Source organism: Papio anubis, chromosome 4, assembly GCF_008728515.1.
Source record: "Papio anubis isolate 15944 chromosome 4, Panubis1.0, whole genome shotgun sequence".
NCBI lineage: Eukaryota > Metazoa > Chordata > Mammalia > Primates > Cercopithecidae > Papio > Papio anubis.
Window position 1 is genome coordinate 72,137,212 of NC_044979.1, and position 20,386 is coordinate 72,157,597.

A 20,386-nucleotide genomic window follows, 5' to 3' on the forward strand; every position below is an offset into this window, starting at 1 on the left:
TGTACATCTTACATATATTGATTGATGTCTCATGTCTCCCTAAAATATATAAAACCAAGCTGTGTGCCTTGGGAAAATGTTATCAGGACCTTCTGAGGCTGTGTAACAGGTGCACATCCTCCACCTTGGCAAAATAAACTTTCTAAATTAACTGAGACCTGTCTCAGATTTTTGAGGTTCATAAACTTCTCTGCAGAGTAATGTAAGACCTTCTCCTCATTGAGGGTAGGGTGACATTCTGCATATTACATTACATTTCTTTTCAGGAAGAATGAATTTTTTTCTGGGGGTGTCAAAGGGTTTGCATCCTACTCTCTGAGTCAAGCATTCACGTTTAGGGATTGTTTCATTCAGGAGAATGAGAAAAGATCACTCTATAGCATGGATGTTGAAATGGGGGCTAAGGAGAAAGAAGCTCTCTAAGATACCTCACCGTGGGGCCAGAATTATTAACTGTAAAGATAGTTATGGTTAGCAGGAATATTTAGTAGTTTTTTCTCCTTTCATTATAACTTTTTTCTCTACATCAAGCCTTTAGTTATGTCTTACTAAATGTTATAGTACAGTAGGGAAGTTTAAAAGAAATAAGGGTCAGGCCTATGTTCACAGGCCGATGAACACCTTGGGGAGTATAGCCACTTGGGAGATCCTGTTACTGTATGGACTGGTGGACTGCAGAAGAAGGAGGCAACTGTTTGGAGCAGGACCAGCAGCAGACACAGCTTTCAGAAAGAGGGACATGTTCTGGACCGTGTGAGCATTGCCCAGATTAATAGAAATATAGGCTAGAAGAACCCTGATGGAGCATAGACTTCTTGATGATAAGAAGAATTGGGTTTGGAGTCCAGAATATCTAAGTTACATTACAAAGAGTACAAATATGTGGATAAGTAAACATATTTGTTATTTCAATATTCAATTTAATCTATATTAGCCTATGTTTCACTTTATAGGCAATGTATAGCTCTTAAATTCCAAGCTATTAAATGCTGCTTGAGACTCTTCTGGCTATTGTGCATCTGAGAATGAGTGTCTGGAATGGCATTCCTTGACACTGAAAACTTGAGAACACATATTACCATGAGGAAGCCCTCTAATCAGTCAGGAATGATGGTGGTCTTGGAAGACTTCCTGGTGGACATGATTCTTGAACTCAGTTGTGAATGACAAATCAGAATAGCAGGAGAGAGAATGTTAAATGGAAATAAGGCAATCTCAACAGAAATAATAGCACGTGTATAGCACAGGTTGGGAAGTAAAGGGAACAAAGAGGGTAATGAATGGAAAAAAGAAGCCAGGAGAGATGGGATCTAAGGAAGAGGTGGAGATAAGGCTGTATTCACAGGAGACAAAAATGGCTTAAAGGAATAGATTCTCCTGTAAATGGGAAGAAGAGAATGGAGAGAGTTCAAGTTTATGATTGCTTTATTTTTTGAACTCTTCTCTCTCCTGAAGCCATGAGCTAGGAGAAGGGCAAGGGGTACAAGGAGTGTGTGTGTGTGTGTTGGAGAAAGTGTTATATGGAGGATGGGGAGCAACATATTTACCTTCCACATGAGTTTTTATTGATACCAAGATGAGGTAAGTGGAACTCTGGTGTCCATCTGTGGGTTTGAGTCCAATAAGCTTTCTCTTTTACATTCATCTTATTTAAATCTTTGCTGTCACAGTGAAGAAATAATTCAGAAAACGTATAAAGGCAATTGAATTTAACACATATTTTATTGCCCTATAACCAGTTATGATGTGACCAGTGGATACCAATGAAACTTCTTCATTATTTGAGTCTGAAAATGCATATTTAAAACATTAAACGATTGACTGTGTGCCAAGCTCTGTGTGCAGGCATATTTCATATCTCAAAAAGGCTTACAATTCTTTCAGGGAAGCAAAAGCAAAATCTATGATTAGAGGTTAGCCAATAATGTCATGAAAATGCCATGAGAATAGAGAGAGGAAATAAAATCATAAAGATATAAATAAACGTATTTGAACTACAGTTGATGTATTTTCTCAAGTTACTTCTATATCATATGCCAGAGGGCCTTCAATGGAAAATCCTAGGTAGAAAGACACACTTTCTATGTTCCTACCACTTCTGAGTGGACCTGAATAAACAGATATTACTGGTATTTTAATTTTTTCGTCTGTTCCGTATTCTATAGAGATTAGCTTGCCTTCAGCCTGACCCTTTAGACGACACAGGAGGTGTTTGACTTCATTTTTTTTCCACACATCCCCACTGTGCCAGAGGGAATTTGTATTTTGTACTTTATCAAAGTACTGCTCTATTTCGGCCTTGTGAACAATACTGTTGAGACCCCTCCTTTCGCCCAGATAGAAAAGTGTGCTTGCCTGCTTGGACCTGCACATACGCTTGTACTGTCCCCTGAAGGATCTATTTAAGGATGAAACATACTTTTCTATTAGTTTGGAATCTTGATCTAGCTCTTGATTTTGTGGCCAGAACAGGAGGCAGGCCAAGAAATAAGGGTCTGGATATTGATGACTTAGTCCTACAAATTGCAAGACCTCTCGGAGTTGCTTTTTTAGCATCGTAAGTGGTTGAATGAATCTGGAGCTGGGCTTTAGACAATTGAGAATAATGTTGGCCAAAATGGAATTTTGTTTCTCATTTGTCATGCGCTTATTTGAGTTTTGCTTCAGTAGGAAGGCATATTCATCCACTATAATTTCCATGGTGGTTGCAGCATTTTTGAAGTTTGGATTAAGATATTCCAAGAGTCCAGCAAACCTATCTGCTCTCAGAGCTTCTAGCTTTTTCCTGCAATTCTCCTCCTGGAGTAATTGACTCTCTTTACTTTGTAATAGACATGGATCCAAATGACAGAAAAGTTCTGTGTATTTCCTGAAACAACGACTGACTTTCTTGCTTAACGTGATTTCTACGATTTCTTTTTGGGTATACCTCATTTTCAGAAGAACCATATAATCAATAAAAAAGTCAAAGCACCTTTTCAGATCTGATTGTAAAGTTTTTAGGTGGGATGTGAACTTGCTAAGAGCCAAATAATATTCGTTTCTGGGATCAGGAGGAATGGTCCATTTTCCTGATAAAAATTGCACCATAGTTTTTATGGATAATTCATTTTCTTTGTGGAAAAAGGGAGTGAGCTGAAGAATCTGGATAGTGTAAAGACCAACTTCTATTTCACCCAAGAAACAAGCTGTATTATACATGTCATATCGTCTCTGGGACTTCTGTGGTGACCATTCCTCGGTTTCATAGTTTTTACTATCAGTTTGCCTTTGGGATTCTTTGAAAGCTCTTGAGGCTTTTTCGGCAGCTTCTAGGAGATGTGTTAGGTCATTAACAGTAATGCTCCTACAGTTTTTGTTCCCATCCAACCACCATTTGATTTCACTTTTGTAGACTTGACCAAGGGTATCTGAAATATAGGAATTTTTAGGTGCTTTCATTTTGGCCTGACGTGCCCAGTCCAGAGCTGTGTTAAAGTCCTTCTCTTTAATGTAGAAATGTCTTGCTAAGGCTTGACAAATGAATGCATTTTGTGGGAATCGTCTGCTTCCTGCACTCAAGACCTTTTCAATGTCTTTATTCTGTAAAGCTTCCATTAATGGGGAAAACAAAGTGTCTGTTTCATCTCCATACTCCTTGCGCTGTCTTGTAAGCAGAAGAGTTTGAACATCATGTTGAAATTTGTCTCTTCCTATTCCAGAATCATAGAATAAATTCTCGTCTAATATATTCAATGCAATTTGACATTTATCCAAGTGATAGCTTCTTTCCAGTTCTTTTAGACAGTACAGGGCAATCAGAGGGTGAATGACACGCACACCTGTGTATCTCCCATATTCTGCAACTTCTGTTTTTATTAGAAGCGTAGAATAAGTTCCCATCTTGTCTTCTAAGCTTTCAGGTTCCCAGGGTGTACTAGTGTATATGATTCCCAAAAATATTTCACACTGTGAAACTGAAATTGTAGAATCAGTGACATAAGAGTTGAGTAAAGCCAGGAAGGAAATGAGCTGTGCTTCCTTGCTGTCAACATCCTGTCCTTTTAGGATATTCCTGACTACATTTTCTATATATGTTTCATCAAAATTGCTTTTCATGATCATGAAGGAATAAAAGTTTTCACAGTTCTTGTGCTGCTTTTCAATTTCCTTCAGTTTGGCCCCAAAAGCTCTTTGTTCCTTGGAAGAAAGTTGGTAATTTAGTGCAATACTGTCTGCCAATTTTGCACTTTCATCTGGATTCCGGGATCTCATGCAGTTTAAGATGATTACCAATGTTTTTTCATATCGCAAATCCTTCTCTGCTAAAACGGAATGGATGGCATTTTGTAGAAAGTAGACATTTTCTTGTTCTTCAAAATCATCCACAAGGAGGAGCACAGGAATGTAATCCTGATGGCTCTTTGCCTTATAGGTGACCAGATTGATCACTTGCTCTCCAATTTCTGCAAAACCAGTTGTTTTGTTTTTTAACACAGCACATCTGAAGTTTTTCTTTAAGTCCCAGAGAACATGCATAGCCAGTGTGGTACCCCCACAGCCTGGATGATGATAAAGATTGATGATTTTTGCAAATATTGGTTTAGGAGACTCTGCCCAGCACTGTATTAAATCTTTAAGCTTTTCATAACTGTCCCTTTTAACAAAATCTGAAGAATAGTTTTCAGAAGAAAAATAGAAGTTCCACCAGGATACTTTGCCACCTCGGTAAAAGTGTTCTTCTTTTGATTTCTTAAACTCCAGGAATTTAGATTCGTCTTTCTCGATGTCTGTGTCTCTACACTCATTTTCACAGAGGATTTCTAGTGCAGTCAAGACATCCTCTTTCTTTTTCTCTAGGATAACTGAAGAAGATCCACGGGCGGGCAAAAACCTTCTTGATGACTGAGTCACCGATTTTAGTTTAAGGATAGTGCTGTTTACCAGTTCTATATTTAATGTGGAAATACTGTGGTTTGTTAATTCATCTTCCATCTTCATTCTTGTTTGTAGTAGATCTTTCCATCGTTGATAAATATGTGAATTCACAGAGATACACAACATATTTTCCATTCCTTTGAGAGCTTGATAGAAAGCCCAGAACGTTTCAATGAGTGGATCTCCTGGGCTTTCCACTGAAGAGAGTAATAGAAATACTACCAAAAATTTTCCTCTTGTCATTATATTTTCATCTGTGAGAAATAAAATTAGTTTCCTGACTTCTGAAGCTCTTTCTCTCTGCCACAAATGTGGTTCTAGAGGTTTATATGTCTCACTTTTCAGGTCTGATCTGCCGTTGCAGAAAATCCAGCTGGGCTGTTGGTAAAGATTAAGAGCAGAAATCTTCTCCCTCATGTTAGTTGTCTTGTCTTCATACTGATTTGGAAAGTGAAGGTTTGCCACTCGGCTTTCTTTGTAAGCTTTGACCACTCCATTGATCACAGATTCAGGATCAAACTCCAACACAGCAAACCATTTAATTTCCTTTAAAAAATCTAAGTGCTTTATTTGGTTCGGATGGCATTTATTTGTTACAAGAATGTACCAGTCATAGTATGAATTATCCAGTGAGTCTCGGTTTCCTATGAGAAGTTTAACCAGCTTTAGTCCTTCACTCTCCTTCTTCATTGCCTTCATTCCATACTCTTCTTCAGCCTCTTTTCTAGATGCCACCAGTGACTTTAAATTTTGTAAAAATGCTTTGAAATCTATATCCCGTTGCTTGGAATTGGCCAGGATATCCCTAGAGCTAGCCCCTTCTCTTACAAACAGTGAAGGATTTTGGTTTTGTTTCCATATTTTATCTTTACAAATTTGCATCTGAATGTAGAAATACTTATCTTTACATATAGAGTGTTTTGGAATAATATCGACTTCAATGACAAATCTGTCAGATGGCATATTGTTCTGCAGAAGGACTTCCACAAACCTTGGCTCCCGAATACACTTCTTGGCTTGATTGATCTCACTTTCTTCAAAATACTTTTTGATCATTAGATTGAAGTGGTCAATGAAGGCATCCTTACTGGTGATTTTCACACCAACAATTTCTCCATGGGGTTTGTCCTTGACTCCAAAATGGATGGTGCCATTGGTGCGTGAATTCATACAAGCTGATGCAAATCGGAAGACTTCATTGCTGAATTTCATCTTAATGTCCGCTTCTGTGGCTGTTTCTGTGTTTGTGAGAGCTTTGAACTCATGTATTGGATCAATGAGATTGAGTGCTCCTGTTTCAGGTTGTAGAGTATAATGTTCTATGTAGCGATGGCTGTCATGGAACTGATCAAAAGGATATGGCATACAAGTCAATTGTTCAGGTTTTAGCTCACCCTTTTTCTTGTCTTTAGCATTTGCTACTTCTTCTAACACATTTTCTTTCACAAGAATTGATTCTCGTTCTTTGATATCTCTGACCTCTCTGGGATCATAATCAATATTGGATGACGTTGAATTTTCTTCTTCCTTTTTGGTCTGTTTTAGATCTTTTTGGTGTTCTCTTTTGGATGGTTTTGAATGATCTAATTGTCCAGGATCATGATTGTCACTTTCAGGGGACTTACTATTCAATTTGTTATATGAACGTTTTATCAAAAGTGCTGGACCCCGTGGTAGCCCCATTTCTATAAGGTCCTTCTCGGTTAATTCCTGCAGGACTAACCCTGTCACTTCTTCACTGAGCAGAATTTGTCCATATTGCTCATTAATCTTAAGGTCGTCAGTTACCCATTTTTTCACATGCTCTTTGGTCCAGTCTTTAATAATTTCAGGTAGAGATACTTGTTTACTCATATCAAAGCTTCAACTTCTTCCTGAGAAAAAGCAATATAATAGTATTTTAGAATTATACTGTATTATTAAGATCATATAGTCAATTATGTATACATTATCATACAGAAGATACATATGTATATGTATAATATTGCTCAAGGCTGACTCTTAAAACTGCTTGATACTTACTTTAGCTGTTTTACCACCCTAATTCATACCCTTGTTTCTTAGGTGACTCTAATTGTAATTATGAAATAAGCTGTAGCTGCTAACTAGGTGACACGCCTTTTAGCCTTATAATAATTCTCCCTTTTAGCTTAACTTGGTGAAAGTTGGGTTTTTGTAACTTAAAACCAGAATCTTAAGTAACATAGAAATTGGTTCCCATAGCATATAGGAATATTGCAAATATACTTTAAAATAATGAAACTGGATAGGTAGAGGTGGGTTAAGGAACAGAAACCCACAGCTGACTATCTTTGTTACATAGTAATGGAGCAGTTGGTAAAATAATCATCTGTTTTCTTTTGGAACTCAAGCTATTAGGCCACAAGGTTAGGGTTTGGAGGAACTTGGTAGCAAAATGTCAGGATAATTGATTTGATTGGCTAATTCTTGTGCTCTGGGGAGGTACCAGAAGAGACTAGCTGTAATTCAAGCTGGGCTCCCTGAAACTAAATACGGAACATAGTATGAGTTTTTAATTTTGTTAGAGTCATTTTCTCCCAAAATATTGATAGGAGGCTAATGAAGGTCCTATAATTATGTACTTTGATGAATGGCAAGACCTGCCTATTTTGGACTCCTAGAACAGGGGTTCTCAACCTCAGTTAAACATTAGAATCACTTGGCGTTCCACACCTCAGACTGCATTAGTTGGTTGAGGGAGTGAGGGTGGTGTTTTCAGGCATTAGTACTTTAAAAAATTTGCCTTGGTGCATCTATTGTGCAGATAAGACCAACAGCAGTGGTTCTCAAGGTGTGGTCTCCAGACCAGCAGCATCAGCATCACTTAGAAGCTGGCTAGAAATGTAAATTCTCAGGCCCCTACTTAGACCTACTGAATCAGAATTTAAAAGGTAAATCAATTAATTAGTTTAAGTAAACAGAAAACCCAGACAGTGAGACTATTTTAAGGATAGACAAAACAACATTAAAAGATCAAATGAAACAAAAATACTAGACTAAACTATAAAAAGAGAAAATACAAGCATTTTAAACCAGGGGTCCCCAAATCTGGTGACCTGGACCAGTATCAGTCTCTAACCTGTTAGAAACTGGGCTGCACAGCAAGAGGTGACTGGCTGGCGGGTGAGCTGGCAAAGCTTCATCTGTATTTACAGCTTCTCCCCATAGCTTGCATTACTGCCTGAGCTCCACATTCCGTCAGATCAGTGGTGGCATTAGTTTCTTATAGGAGTGAAAACCCTGTTGTGAACTGTGCATGTGAGGGATCCAGGCTGCACACTCCTTATGAGAATCTAGTGCCTGATGATCAGTCACTCTCTCCCATCACCCCAGATGGGACCATCTAGTTGCAGGAAAACAAGCTCAGGGCTCCCACTGAGTCTACATTATGGTGAGTTGTATAATAATTTCATTATATGTTCCAGTGTAATAATAATAGAAATAAAATGCACACAAAATGTAATGCCCTTGTATCAACTCAAAACCATTCCTCACTACCCCATGGAAAAATTATCTCCCATGAAGCCAGTTCCTGGTTCCAAAAAGGTTGGGGACTGCTGTTTTAAACGATTTGTAATTTTTAGGTTCCTTAGCTTTAAGGAACCTAAGTTTTTTAAAAAAATTTAATGTACAGCCAGTGACAAAGTCTAGCCAAACTGCAAATTTGAACCATCTGTACTTGGAGCTTCTTAGAAAAGTTCACCAGAAAGTCCCCTTGAAATCATGCATGGAGAATAAGCTAAACTGGGGCTTCAACTTGCAGCCCTGTGATTGGCCACAGAGGAAACTTGCACTACACATTTGTGGTGTGAATACTGTATTTGCACCAGGATGATTTACCCCAACTATAGGCATGCAACCACTGAGCCTAGCAGCTTCCACTTGCCTTGATAAAACTGTTCCTGGTTGTCTTAGTGCCTTGAATTCTCTTTCTTACTCTGGCTTCAGTCTGTGGATCACAACTAGTCCTGGGCCAATTAGCAGAACCATGAGCAACTGGCACAATGAACACTATAAACATATTTTAGGTAATCAATTCAGTTCATCTGCAGTGTAGACAGAAGTCACTTGTGGGTCTTAGGAGGTCCCACAAAAATTAGCCCATATATTGTAACTAGACATAAGTGTTATTTATCTTAAATAGTGTAATCCGTTCATTCATTCAACACATATTTAATGAGCACCTATTATGTACCAGGCATCATGCTCAGTAAAAACAGTGATAATCAAAACAGATGTGAAGCTCTTTCATGATATTTATTGTCCATTGGAGAAGATAAAAAAATGAAATAAGTCACACACATACACACACACGCACTCACACTCAAAAGTTTATACTGACAGTGTGGTAGTGCTTTTTGTCAGACACAAGAAGGAGTCTAGGCCTGGGATATGTGAGGAGGAAGAAGGTGGGAACACTGGGCAGGTGAAGTTAAGGGAACTGCTGGAGTCATGTGAGAGGCAAGTGAGGGAGAAAGCCTGGAGGACAGAGTTAGGAAATAAGAAATATCTACCTGGTGGACCTGCCAAAGGCTCCTTTAGTGGGTCTAAGGGCTATGACATAGTGCTGTTCCAGCAGTGGGCAGTTCCTACTCCTGTACCCAGAGCCAGAGCACTGGGCCTGCCATAGAGTACTCCTGGGCAGATGGAGCCTGGGAGCCTGGTAAGCTCATCCCTGATCTTCCCATCTGCCCTGCAGAGGCCCTAAGTGTCATCTCAGGTAAGACTGACAGAGGGGCCCTGCCTCACCTGTTTACAAGCATTATATAAAACCGATAGTATAAGCAGTTATTAATAAACATCCTTAATGAAAATTTTTTTGAAGTCATTACATATGAGACAACTACCATAGTATTTTAAACCTTAGTCTTAAGATATTTCATACTTTGAAAATTTGCTGAATACTTACTTTTTATGTATTTTATACATTTTTAGACATTTTAATACATTTTGTATTAAAATGTAGGAAGCTGAAGGGAAGAGGACACTTGTGTCCTCAGATACCATTTCTGTCATAATTATTGGTGGCTCAATAGACATGTCACTGATTCTTCCAATACAGTGGCCTCTCACCTGATTGACTTTTATCTTGACATCAACTCACCTCTATTCCCATGGTCATATCCTTGACCTTACCATTACTATTATGGATTGAATTATATCATGCCAAAATTCGTGCGCTGAAGTCCTAACCTCCAGCACCTTAGAATGTGACTTTATTTGGAGACAGGATTGTTGTAAACGTAATTAACTGACATGAAGTTATTATAGTGGACCCTAATCCAATATGACTGAGGTTTTTGTAAAAAGGGGAAACTTGGGCACAGAGGCTTGCTTACACACAGGGAGAACAGTATATGAAGACGAAGGCAGAGGTCAGTGTGATGTTTCTACAAGCCAAGAATCACCAAAGATTGCCAGCATGCTACTGTGAGAGGCATGGAAGAAATTCTCCCTGGTAGCCCTCAGAAGGAACCCACCCTGCCAATACCTTGATCTTGGACTTCTAGTCGCAAGGATTCTGAGATAATACATCTCTGTTGTTGAAGTGACTCTGTGCTACTTTGTTATGGCAGCTCTAGCCAACAAATACAGTTACTGAGAACTACAAGCCCTCCATCCTCTCTGTTTCAAACACTTCCCTGTCCCTACCGTCTCTTGCCCCTCAGGCCCACTGCCTTTAGTGCTCAAACACTAGTACGTATTTCTTTAACACTAACACCTTCGATCTATGGATTCTACTACCATCTCACTTTTCCTCACTCCGTTCATGTTTCACTTTTCCTCTTTTACTGGCTTAATATTTTTTGAGTATTCATCATTATCACTTATTTTTCTCCTCTCTGGTACACTCTCACAGTTAAACTACAATGCTAGTTACATCCACCACTCAGTCGCCAACAGCTTGTCAGAGCATGGCTGGAGGTGGCCCTCCACACCCTGACTGGAACATGGCTGGACAATGGCCCTCCATACCCTGACTGGGACATGGCTGGTCAATGGCCCTCCACACCCTGACTGGAACATGGTTGGACAATGGGCCTCCACACTCTGACTGCAGCATGTCGAACAGTGGCCCTTCACACGCTGACTTGAGCATGCTGGACAGTGGTCCTTCACACCCTGACTGGAGCATGCTGGAAAATGGCCCTCCACACCTTGACTGGAATATGGCTGTACAATGGCCCTCCATACCATGACTGGTCTCACCTTAATGCTCTCAGCTACCACGCTTTATTTTTTTCTCTGCTTTAGTCAACCTCTCCACTTGCAGTAGTCACTCTCTTATTCTCCTAAATGATCATTTCATCGTTTCTCCTCTCTCATCAAACCTACAACACCTCCTCACCACGGTCACCTTGCTTCCTGTTTAAACTGGCAGAATTGAAGGAATCCAAAGAGAGCTTCTCCAAACTCCTGAAACCACATCTATCCATCAACCTGCTTCTTCACTTTTCTTCTGTTACTACATCATATGTTAGTTTCTGTTCTCTGCCTAGTGAGAGAACGTATGCCTAGTGAGGTCAAGCTCTCCACTTGCAGTAGCCCTTGTATCCCTCTCACCTATTCAGGAAGTTGCTCCAGAAAGTATCCCCTCTCTATTTGGCTTCTTCAGTCTTTCCTCATCTACTAGATCTCCTTCAGCAATCAAGCATGTTTATGTTTTTCATGTTAAGCAAGACTCTTTGGAAACTACTCTTACCCACATTTCTGCTTTTCATCACAGTAGATCTGTCTACGCTTTCCGTTTCCTGTTTCTCTTCTCCCACTCACTTTAGAAGTCACTCCAATCAGGCTTTGCCCTCACTCCTCCACTGAAATTGCACTTGGCATTGCTACAGACAGTTCTTGACAGAGCAACAGCACTTGAAACAAGTGATTGCTCTCTTTTCCTTGGATCACTCTCCTTGCAGGCTTTTGGGACACTACCTTTCCTGATTTTTCCTCCTCCTTTTCTGGCTAGTCCTTCTCAGTTTCCTCTGCTGGTTCTTCCTTAACTCTCTACCTCTAAATGTTGAAGTGCCTCTCAGACCTAGCCTCTTTTCTATCTAGAGTTCTATCTAGAGTTTCTCCTTATGAATCTCATCTATCTTGCATTTAAATGCAATCTATATGCCTGTGACTTCCAAATTAACATGATCAGGCCTGGCTTCTGCCATGATGTCCATGTATCTTCTTTCTCTATGTTCACCTAGATATATGACAGTCCTTCTAAAACTAACATAACCAAAATCGGTCTCCTGATATCTGCCCCTCCCACTCCAAACTTGCTCCTCCCACAGTCTTATAAGTTAATGGGACTTGTCAGTTGTTCAAGGCAAAAACCTTGGCAGCATTTTTGACTGCTTTTTTTTTTTTTCACTCATTGTATTAGCAAATACTTTCAACCACACCTTCACAGTATATCCAGAATTCCACCCTTTCCCACTATCCCTACTGCTACCACTCTGTTCTAGGCCATTATCTCTTTCCTGGATTGTTTTTGTTACCTGGTCTGACTCTGGCTTTGCCCCACCCCCATGCCATTCACTCTATTTTCAACACAACAGCCAACCTGATCCTGTTCAAACATGCAAGTGTGATCATGTCACTGACTCTTAGTGTCCTCTGCTCAAAACTTTTATCTGACTTCTCATCTCACAGGGAGTAAAAGCCAAAGTCCTTAAATAAAGTCTGACATGATATGTCCACCCCTCTGTCTTTTTGACCTCATTACTTCTGCTCACTTCCCTCCAGCTGCCCAGTTGTCTTGCTGTTCCTCAAACATGCCAGCCATGCAGCTGCACGAGGCCTTTACACTACCTCTTCCCTCTGCTTGGAATGCTGTTCCTCCAGATGCCAACATAGCTCACACCCTCACCTTTTTAGCTCTTTACTCAAATTCAATAAGGCCTTTCTTGCTCATCTTTCTTAAAATTTCAGTCCTTACTCTAGCACTTTCCATTGCTCTTCCCTGCTTCAAGTTTTCACTTTAGATTTATGTACTATACATTTTACTTAATTATATTTCTCATTCTGTGTCAGCAACTGGAATATAACCTCCATGAGAAGAGGCATTTTTGCCTGTCATTCATGCATGAATCACCAGGGCCTGACATAAAATAAGCGCTCAATAAATATTTGTTGAATGAGGAAATTAACGTTTTTAGATTAGTGAAACAATTGAATTGCATTTGGGAAATATCTTCATGTTGTCATCGATGAGACCAAAACCAACTCCAGCATCTGGGTTAGCTGGTCATAATTAGTAAGAAAAGAGTTTACTTTTCAAAAAGAAAAGTCAGTAAGCATTTTATTCTTCATCTAACGGGCAAATTAGAGAGACTTGATGTCCTATTATAAGCTCCAGTTTCCTAACACTTCTCCTCAGGTTTTGATGTCTCACTTATAGTCCCTGAGTGAGCATTTTTCTCAGATAGGGTTTTCCCCGGAGGAGATCTCTTTCTACCCTAGGTCCTCAGTGAGCCGGAATCCCGGGGCTTCAGGGTCACCCTCCACTGTTTTAACTGCTGTTGCTGCTCTGGGCAACAAACCCTCCTCTGGAGATGCTCTTACCATGCACCATAGACTGGCTCTGTTTAGGTGTGAGGCAGTATCTTCTCCTAGCCAGTGTCCTCTCTCAGTAATTCAAGCTACCCATCCTTTCTTTGGGTCACCCCAAATACTGTAAGGAAGAACTTTAGATTTTTCTCTTCTGTGACTACAGCAATTCTGATAGACCCCAGCACTCTACAAGAAGCAGCATTTTAAGAATTTCCTGCTTAGCAACCATTACATGCCCAGAGACACTGTGTGTGCCCGGTGGTGGCATGGGGGATAGCAGAGGGCTTGTCTTTGTGTCTTTGTGTTACCTGATAGTATGACAGCTTCCCCTCACTTTCTTCTTTATTGATTGACTTCTGTCAGGAACTACCAGGGAGATAGAAACACCCTTCTTAAACAGGGTGACTGGCATCTGTGCTTCTTAAGCCTTGAGTCTTTTTGTCTTTACCTTGTCTTAGAGGTTTCCCAATGGTTCAAAGATAAAAACTCCACACCCTGACTGGAACACGGCTGGACAATGGCCCTTCACACACTGACTGGAGCATGACTGGATAATGGCCTCCATACCACAACTGGTCTCACCTTAAATGCTCTCATTTACCATACTCTATTTCTCTGCCTTAGTTGCTCTCTTATTCTCCTAAATGATCATTTCATTGTTTCTCCTCTCTCATCAAACCTACAACACCTCCTCACCGTGGTCACCTTGCTTCCTGTTTAAACCAGCAGAATTGAAGGAATCCAAAGAGAGCTTCTCCAAACTCCTGAAACCACACCTACCCATCAACCTGCTTCTTCACTTTTCTTCTGTTACTACATCATATGTTAGTATAATAACATATAACATAAAAATATTTCTCAGCCAGAATTCCACAATTTCCCACCCCTATGTTGGTAGCTGAGAAGATATATAATAACTTGAAGATATTATGTATTCAATATTACTTTCATGTGAATTTTGCCCTCTGTCAATTATAAGCATCTTATATGGTCTATAATCCATATGTAGTTGGAGCTGTTATTTAATTCAGGTGAAGATGATTTGGGCAACAGATTTTCATAATGCTTTGACATAACTCTTTGGCTCTTTCTGTGACTTCAACCTTACACCCTAGACTGCAGGCATAGTTTTAAACATGACGGCTTTCATGTTTAGCAAAAAGCTACATAGTATGTAGAAAGGTGGAGGAGTTGTGATCAGAAAAATGATATCATGATTAAATTATGTCTCCTCTCAGTGAGCCTGTTTTCCCACTTATAATATATGAAAATCGGACCAGAACTAATGTTGTCTTAGTTGTTGCTTGTTTTTGTTCTGCTTCTTCGAAAGAAATGCACCTGAAACCGCTGTATCTAACATGGGTAAAGGTGTAGCTGCTCTGGTTGGAGCTGGGGAGAAGACCTTCACTTTAAATCTATTCTGTTCTGGGATAATTTTGAAACACAGAGTTCTCTTTATTTGTACACTGGGCCCTCCCTATCAGTGGGTACCACATCGTGGATTCAACCAACCACAGATTGAAAATATTTGAAAAAAAAAAATTGCATCTGTACTGAAAATGTACAGACTTGTTTTTGTTGTCACTATTCCCTAAACAATACGGTATAACAACCATATAATATGACATGGTACTAGGTATTATAAATAATCTAGAGATGATTCAAAGTACACAGGAGGATGTATAGGTTATACGCAAATACCTTGCTATTTTACATTAGGGATTTGAGCATGTATAGGTTTTGGTATCTGCGCAGGTCCTGGCATGGATCCCCTACAGACAATAAATTTCAGGATCTACTGCCTAAGGACTATTATTTTTCTCTCTTTAGAGACTAAGCAAGAAGGATCAAACTGGCCTGCCCTTGGCAAGCTCTGGTGCTCACCCTCATGTTTAGGAGGCTGGGCCTCACTGGGCTCACTCACCTCACTGGACTCACTCACTCACTCACTCACTTTCCGTACCTCCAGGAAAGGATGCTCAGAATCCCAGCTGCAGCCCAGCAGGCCCACCTCTGCTCTGATGCTCTCTATAACTGAAACTGCAAAGTAAAAGTTAGTTTTATTTTCTTGAAGTGCATGTTCAAATTACGTATTTCTTCCCATAGTCTCTATACAAGCTATTGTGCATAAAAGTCTAAACCTTGGAGGGTTTTATTCTTTAATTAAATGTAATTTATAGGACAGAGTATGGCATAGCTGCACATGGCTACAATTTTCGACACGGTTTTGTATGCTCGGATTCCTGATCTTCTGGTCTACGTTTTACTCAGGTTTTTTAGCCTCACCCCCAGAGCTTTCCACCTGTAGAAATATGCTGCACCCTCGCCATGCTTGCTGGAAAGTTTCTTTTTTAAAAATTCTGCAATCAGCACAAGTTACATCTATTGATTCTTATATAAAAGTAGTGATATTTCTCATTCCTTTTATAAGAAATAGCTTATGCTCACTTGCAAATATGTTCATTTTCAAAGTTCTGTTTTACTTTTTAGAATTAGTTTTAAAAGACAGCTTTTAAGGAGAGTTGATTAAACAAACCTTTAATGATTAGAAACTTAGCAGGGCTTTTCTGAAAACTTCTCTCTTTATATTAGAAACATGAAATAAGTCTTCATGAGGCTGTTTGATCTGGATTCCTTAGATTAGTTCCCCTTTCTTGATGATTTGCCAAAGTCTCGTTCTGGAAAGCAGCTATGAGGAAGCAGAGCTGTAGGCAGAACAGACTTGGTCTCTGTTCAGTTTGCCGGAGGATATACTTGTTGAGAACGTATTGCATAAAACAATGATATCACAACCAATTAAAATGCAATAGACTGGACTGCTGCTTAGGAAATGTTTGTGAAACAGATTCCCCCCCGCCCAACTTTCTACTATGAAAATGTTCAAACACACAGAAAATTTGAAAGAATAGTGAAAAGAATACCCTTCTAGGTAGCATCTCTTTGTATACTTAAATACTTCTAAGAAAACAAATAAACCTCAAAAAGTATGTGGCAGGCACACTTTATCTCTCTTCCAGCATTCCACATTCAATGTAGAGCAAACCCTATGGGGTGTATCTTCAAAATATACCCAGAATTTGACTACCTATCACCACTACCACCTGGTCCAAACTCTCCTCTTCTCTCTCTTGGATTATAGGAATAGCTTCCTTGCCATGTTCCCTCTTGCTGTTATTGATCCCTTCAGGGACTTCTCAAAAAAGCAGCCAGAGTGACCTTGTTAAAATGTAAATAACATCATATCAATGTTGTGTCCAACCCTGTCTGTGGCTTTCCATCTGACAAGGCCTCACACAGCCTGGTACCCTGTTAACCCTTTGATATTAGGTCTTTTATTTTTCCCTCTAAATCTGGCCCAGTCACCTGACCTCATCGTTGCTTCCTGAAGGAAGCACCTGCCCCTGTTTCCAGCCACTACAATTGTTTTCCCTTCCTGGAATGTCCTTGGATACCAGCAGGGTTCACTCTCTCACTTTGTTGCCATCTTTTGTCAAATGTCACCTTGTCAGCAAGGCACTATTTGGCCAGCCTACTGAAAACTTTATCCCATCTCCCAACATTTCCTATCCCTTTTCTGGCTTCATTTTTTTATCTACTTAAGACTTACAAGCAGCAAATATTTTATATATTTTAACCTATTTACTTTGTTTCTTTTCTGTCCCACCCATTATTCTATGCACTCCGTAAGGACAAATTTCTTTATACTTTGTTCATTATCTGGCATTGCCTAGCACATAATAGCTTCTTAACAAAAATCTGTTAAATGAGTAACACATTTTCTTAAAGTAGTTAAAAGTAATGAATATTTGAAAGGCCTTGAGCTACCAATGTCTGTGGGTCAAAGGACTTCCTCATTTTCCTAGGGAAATTATTTCACTTGGCTGAAACTCCAGATAGAAATCTGGGGAAATCGCTTTACTGTGCTACCCGTTAGGCCAGAACTAACTCCAGCTTCTATCCTCTGGTCACAAAGAATGAAAAGGAAGTTTTTTTCAAAAGGAAAGCAAAATGAATGAATATATCTTCTCCTGCAGTTTTTGTAGATACCCTAGTTACTGAATACACCTTACCAACTTTCTGCTGTCACTTACAGTCACCGAATGAGGCCATTTCTCACACTGCGTTTTACCTGGAGGAGGTCCCTTTTGACTCCAGGTCCCCAGTGTCTTAAGACCTCTGATGTTTTCACCCGCTGCCTTTGCTGGGAAGCTGCTCTTCTGGCAAGGGGCTTACGTTTTCCACAGACACAATCCGCTCGGGTGAGATGCAATACCTTCTTTTAGCCAGTGTCCTCTTTCAGAAATTTAACCAGTCTCTCTCTCTCTCTGGAAATCCTAAAGATGGAAAAAACAGACTCCAGAATTTTTCTTTTGTTTTAGCTAGGACAATTTTAAGAGCATCTGGATATATGCTGTTGGAACTAAGTAACAATCAAAATTACCATGATTAGTGTGGACAAATTTTGTGATTGCCTTGACATAAGTCTTGGCTTTCTAGGGGCCCTCAGTGTCTGTTTTGAAACAATTGTGAGCACAAATCTTATCTTTTGCAACGTTGGTTATTGACAAAGGAGTTGCAGGTTGCCATCCTCAACACTCCAGTTTTCTCTCTTTGATGTTCAGCAAGAAGTACCAAGTCAGCAAATTCTCAGGAACGAGCACAGCTGCCCACCCCACCTTTGAGAGACCCTCATGCCCTGGGGAGGTGTTCTGCTCTGTAGGATTCTTAGAACTGATATAGGGAAAAACACTTCAGAATCTGGCTGTAGCCCAGGGGGCTACCCACACCCTCCTCACATAGTCTGGCAGTCAGAAGCCACACAAGCAAGTTAGTTTCATTTTCCTGAAGAACACTTTGCATTTTTTTTTCTTAGTTTTCAACCAGATTGCTGTATAAGACATATGTGAATGAAGTACTTTAACAGAATAATATTTAGCCTCTGCAGAATATTACCTTTGATAAAATGTAAAATTTTTAACATCTTACATTATGAAGACGGAATTTTGTGTAATTACACAAGATCACAGGTTTTCCTTTAGAATCTTCAGTGCTTAAATTCCTGACCCTGTTTGCTTCGTTTCTGTGTCCTCTTTTCCAAAGCCTGCCTGCCACAATCAGAAACCCTCCCACCGTCCTAATTACACTTAATGGTACGTTTCTTTTTAGAAGAGCACTTATAAAGTTATTATCAGTTAAATATACTGACATGTATTTAATCCATTGATTTTTCTAATTACTTTAGTATTTTTATAAGTAATGGTTTATGGACGAACATATAGCTATATAAAAAGTACAGCTGAAGTTTTAAAAAATAGCTGTCTCCTCAAAGGCATAACAAATAAAGGTTTAATGATTCAGTTTACTTACCAGGATTTTCTGAAAAAGTCATTGTTTTATATCAGAAACTTGAAACAGGCCATTTGAACTTTTGCTGTCTCATTCCTCATCTGATGGCTAGGAGAGATGAGTGTAAGGATTCTTTTTTAAAAATCAAGGCATTAAATTGTGAGGTCTTCTGTTCTCCCAGTGCTCTTTCTGAGGGTGTGTCAGAGTGCCAGTACAGAAGCAGGAGGAAGTTGAAGTACAGAGAGTTTCAGTTTCACTTTAGAATGTTCTTTTTTCTTGGGTTTAGAAGGATCTAAAATATTTTTTAATCAATAACATTACCAAAAATATCAATAAATTTGCACCACTGCTTAGAAACTATTTACCAGGCAGGTTTTTAAGTCATAAGAGTTAAGAAATAAGGAAACAATAAACAAACAAACAAAAAAACCTAACTATTCAAAAAACTACCTACAGGACAAAGAGAATGGAAATACCAGGGAGAAAATCAATATGTCAATGCAATCTAAGTTCCTGTTACTGGTTGAATTGTGTCCCCCAAACATTCATATGTTAAAGTCCTAATCCTCCGTACCTCTGAATGTTACTGTATTTGGAGATAAGGTCTTTCAGGAAGTAATTAAATTAAAATGAGGTCATTAGAGTGACTGTAATTGTATCTGACTGTGTCCTTATAAGAAGAGGAGATTGGGACACAGACACATATAGAGGGAAGATCATGTGAAGACGCAAAGAAAAGATGGCCATCTACAAGCCAAGGAGAGAGATATCAGAAGAAACCAACCCTCATGGTGTCAGAGATGTTCTAACCAGAGCAACTCCATTTTGAATGAGGGCTACGAAAATGAGTCTGAGACTTGTTGGGCTGCATTCTCAGAAAGGTAGGCATTCCTAGCCTCTAGATGTTTATTATTAAGGGCACAAATTAATAATATTTACTAAACAGACCCTGACTTGGGAGTGTCCAGATATCCTGATATCTGGAGAACAAAGGCATTCCTAATTTTGCTTTAAAGAAAATAATATCGATTCTTGCAAAATATATTAATTAAGAAAATTAATTCTTTATCAGAAACCCTTGTAGCAAAACACATCTCTCCATATATATAAGCATTGTATGGGTGGATGTGTTCCTCCTCTTACTTTTGGGAACGCCCTACTCTGTAGCCAGACAACTAGCTATTATCTCTGGAGAAGCCTTGGGTAACCCTTGACATGGCAGGTAAGAACATTAATTCCTTCTGGATTGCTTATTCTGTTCTGACCCATTATGATGGGTCTCTGTCACCCCAGAACTGTATGGTCATGGGGATAGATGGACAAGCCCATAGATGCCATTTTACCTATCCTTTAAGCTGCTCTTCAGGGACCTTGATTTTCTCCTGAATGCCCCACCCCTTGTTGGGGAGGGATTTGTTGACTCAGCTTTGAAGAGTAGTAGCTTTAGGAAATCACAAGGCAGACTAAAATTGCTCCTTCTTCTTTCCCGTGAATAACTATCAGGCTTTGTTGCTAAACATCCTGATATAACACTTAAAGTACGCCATATGTTGAATCC

The 20,386-nt window shown here is 39.5% G+C and overlaps 1 protein-coding gene across 5 annotated transcripts; it reads right to left on the bottom strand.

Annotated features, from left to right (window-relative positions):
* Window positions 1-1,703: 1,703 nt before the first annotated feature.
* SAMD9L (sterile alpha motif domain containing 9 like) lies at window positions 1,704-19,055 on the bottom strand. Of its 5 annotated transcripts, none has more exons than XM_017956961.3 (5): window positions 18,850-19,055; window positions 17,612-17,816; window positions 16,019-16,187; window positions 15,446-15,522; window positions 1,704-6,791 (listed from the first exon to the last, which is right to left on the bottom strand). In XM_017956961.3, the coding sequence occupies exon 5, from the start codon at window positions 6,769-6,771 to the stop codon at window positions 2,014-2,016; it is 4,758 nt and encodes a 1,585-aa protein (XP_017812450.3). In that variant the 5' UTR covers window positions 6,772-6,791; window positions 15,446-15,522; window positions 16,019-16,187; window positions 17,612-17,816; window positions 18,850-19,055; the 3' UTR covers window positions 1,704-2,013. The 5 variants fall into 5 exon arrangements, with proteins under 5 accessions (XP_017812450.3, XP_017812451.3, XP_017812453.3 ...); XM_017956962.3 differs by having other exon boundaries at window positions 16,019-16,211; XM_017956964.3 differs by lacking the exon at window positions 16,019-16,187.
* Between the last annotated feature and the right edge of the window lie 1,331 nt (window positions 19,056-20,386).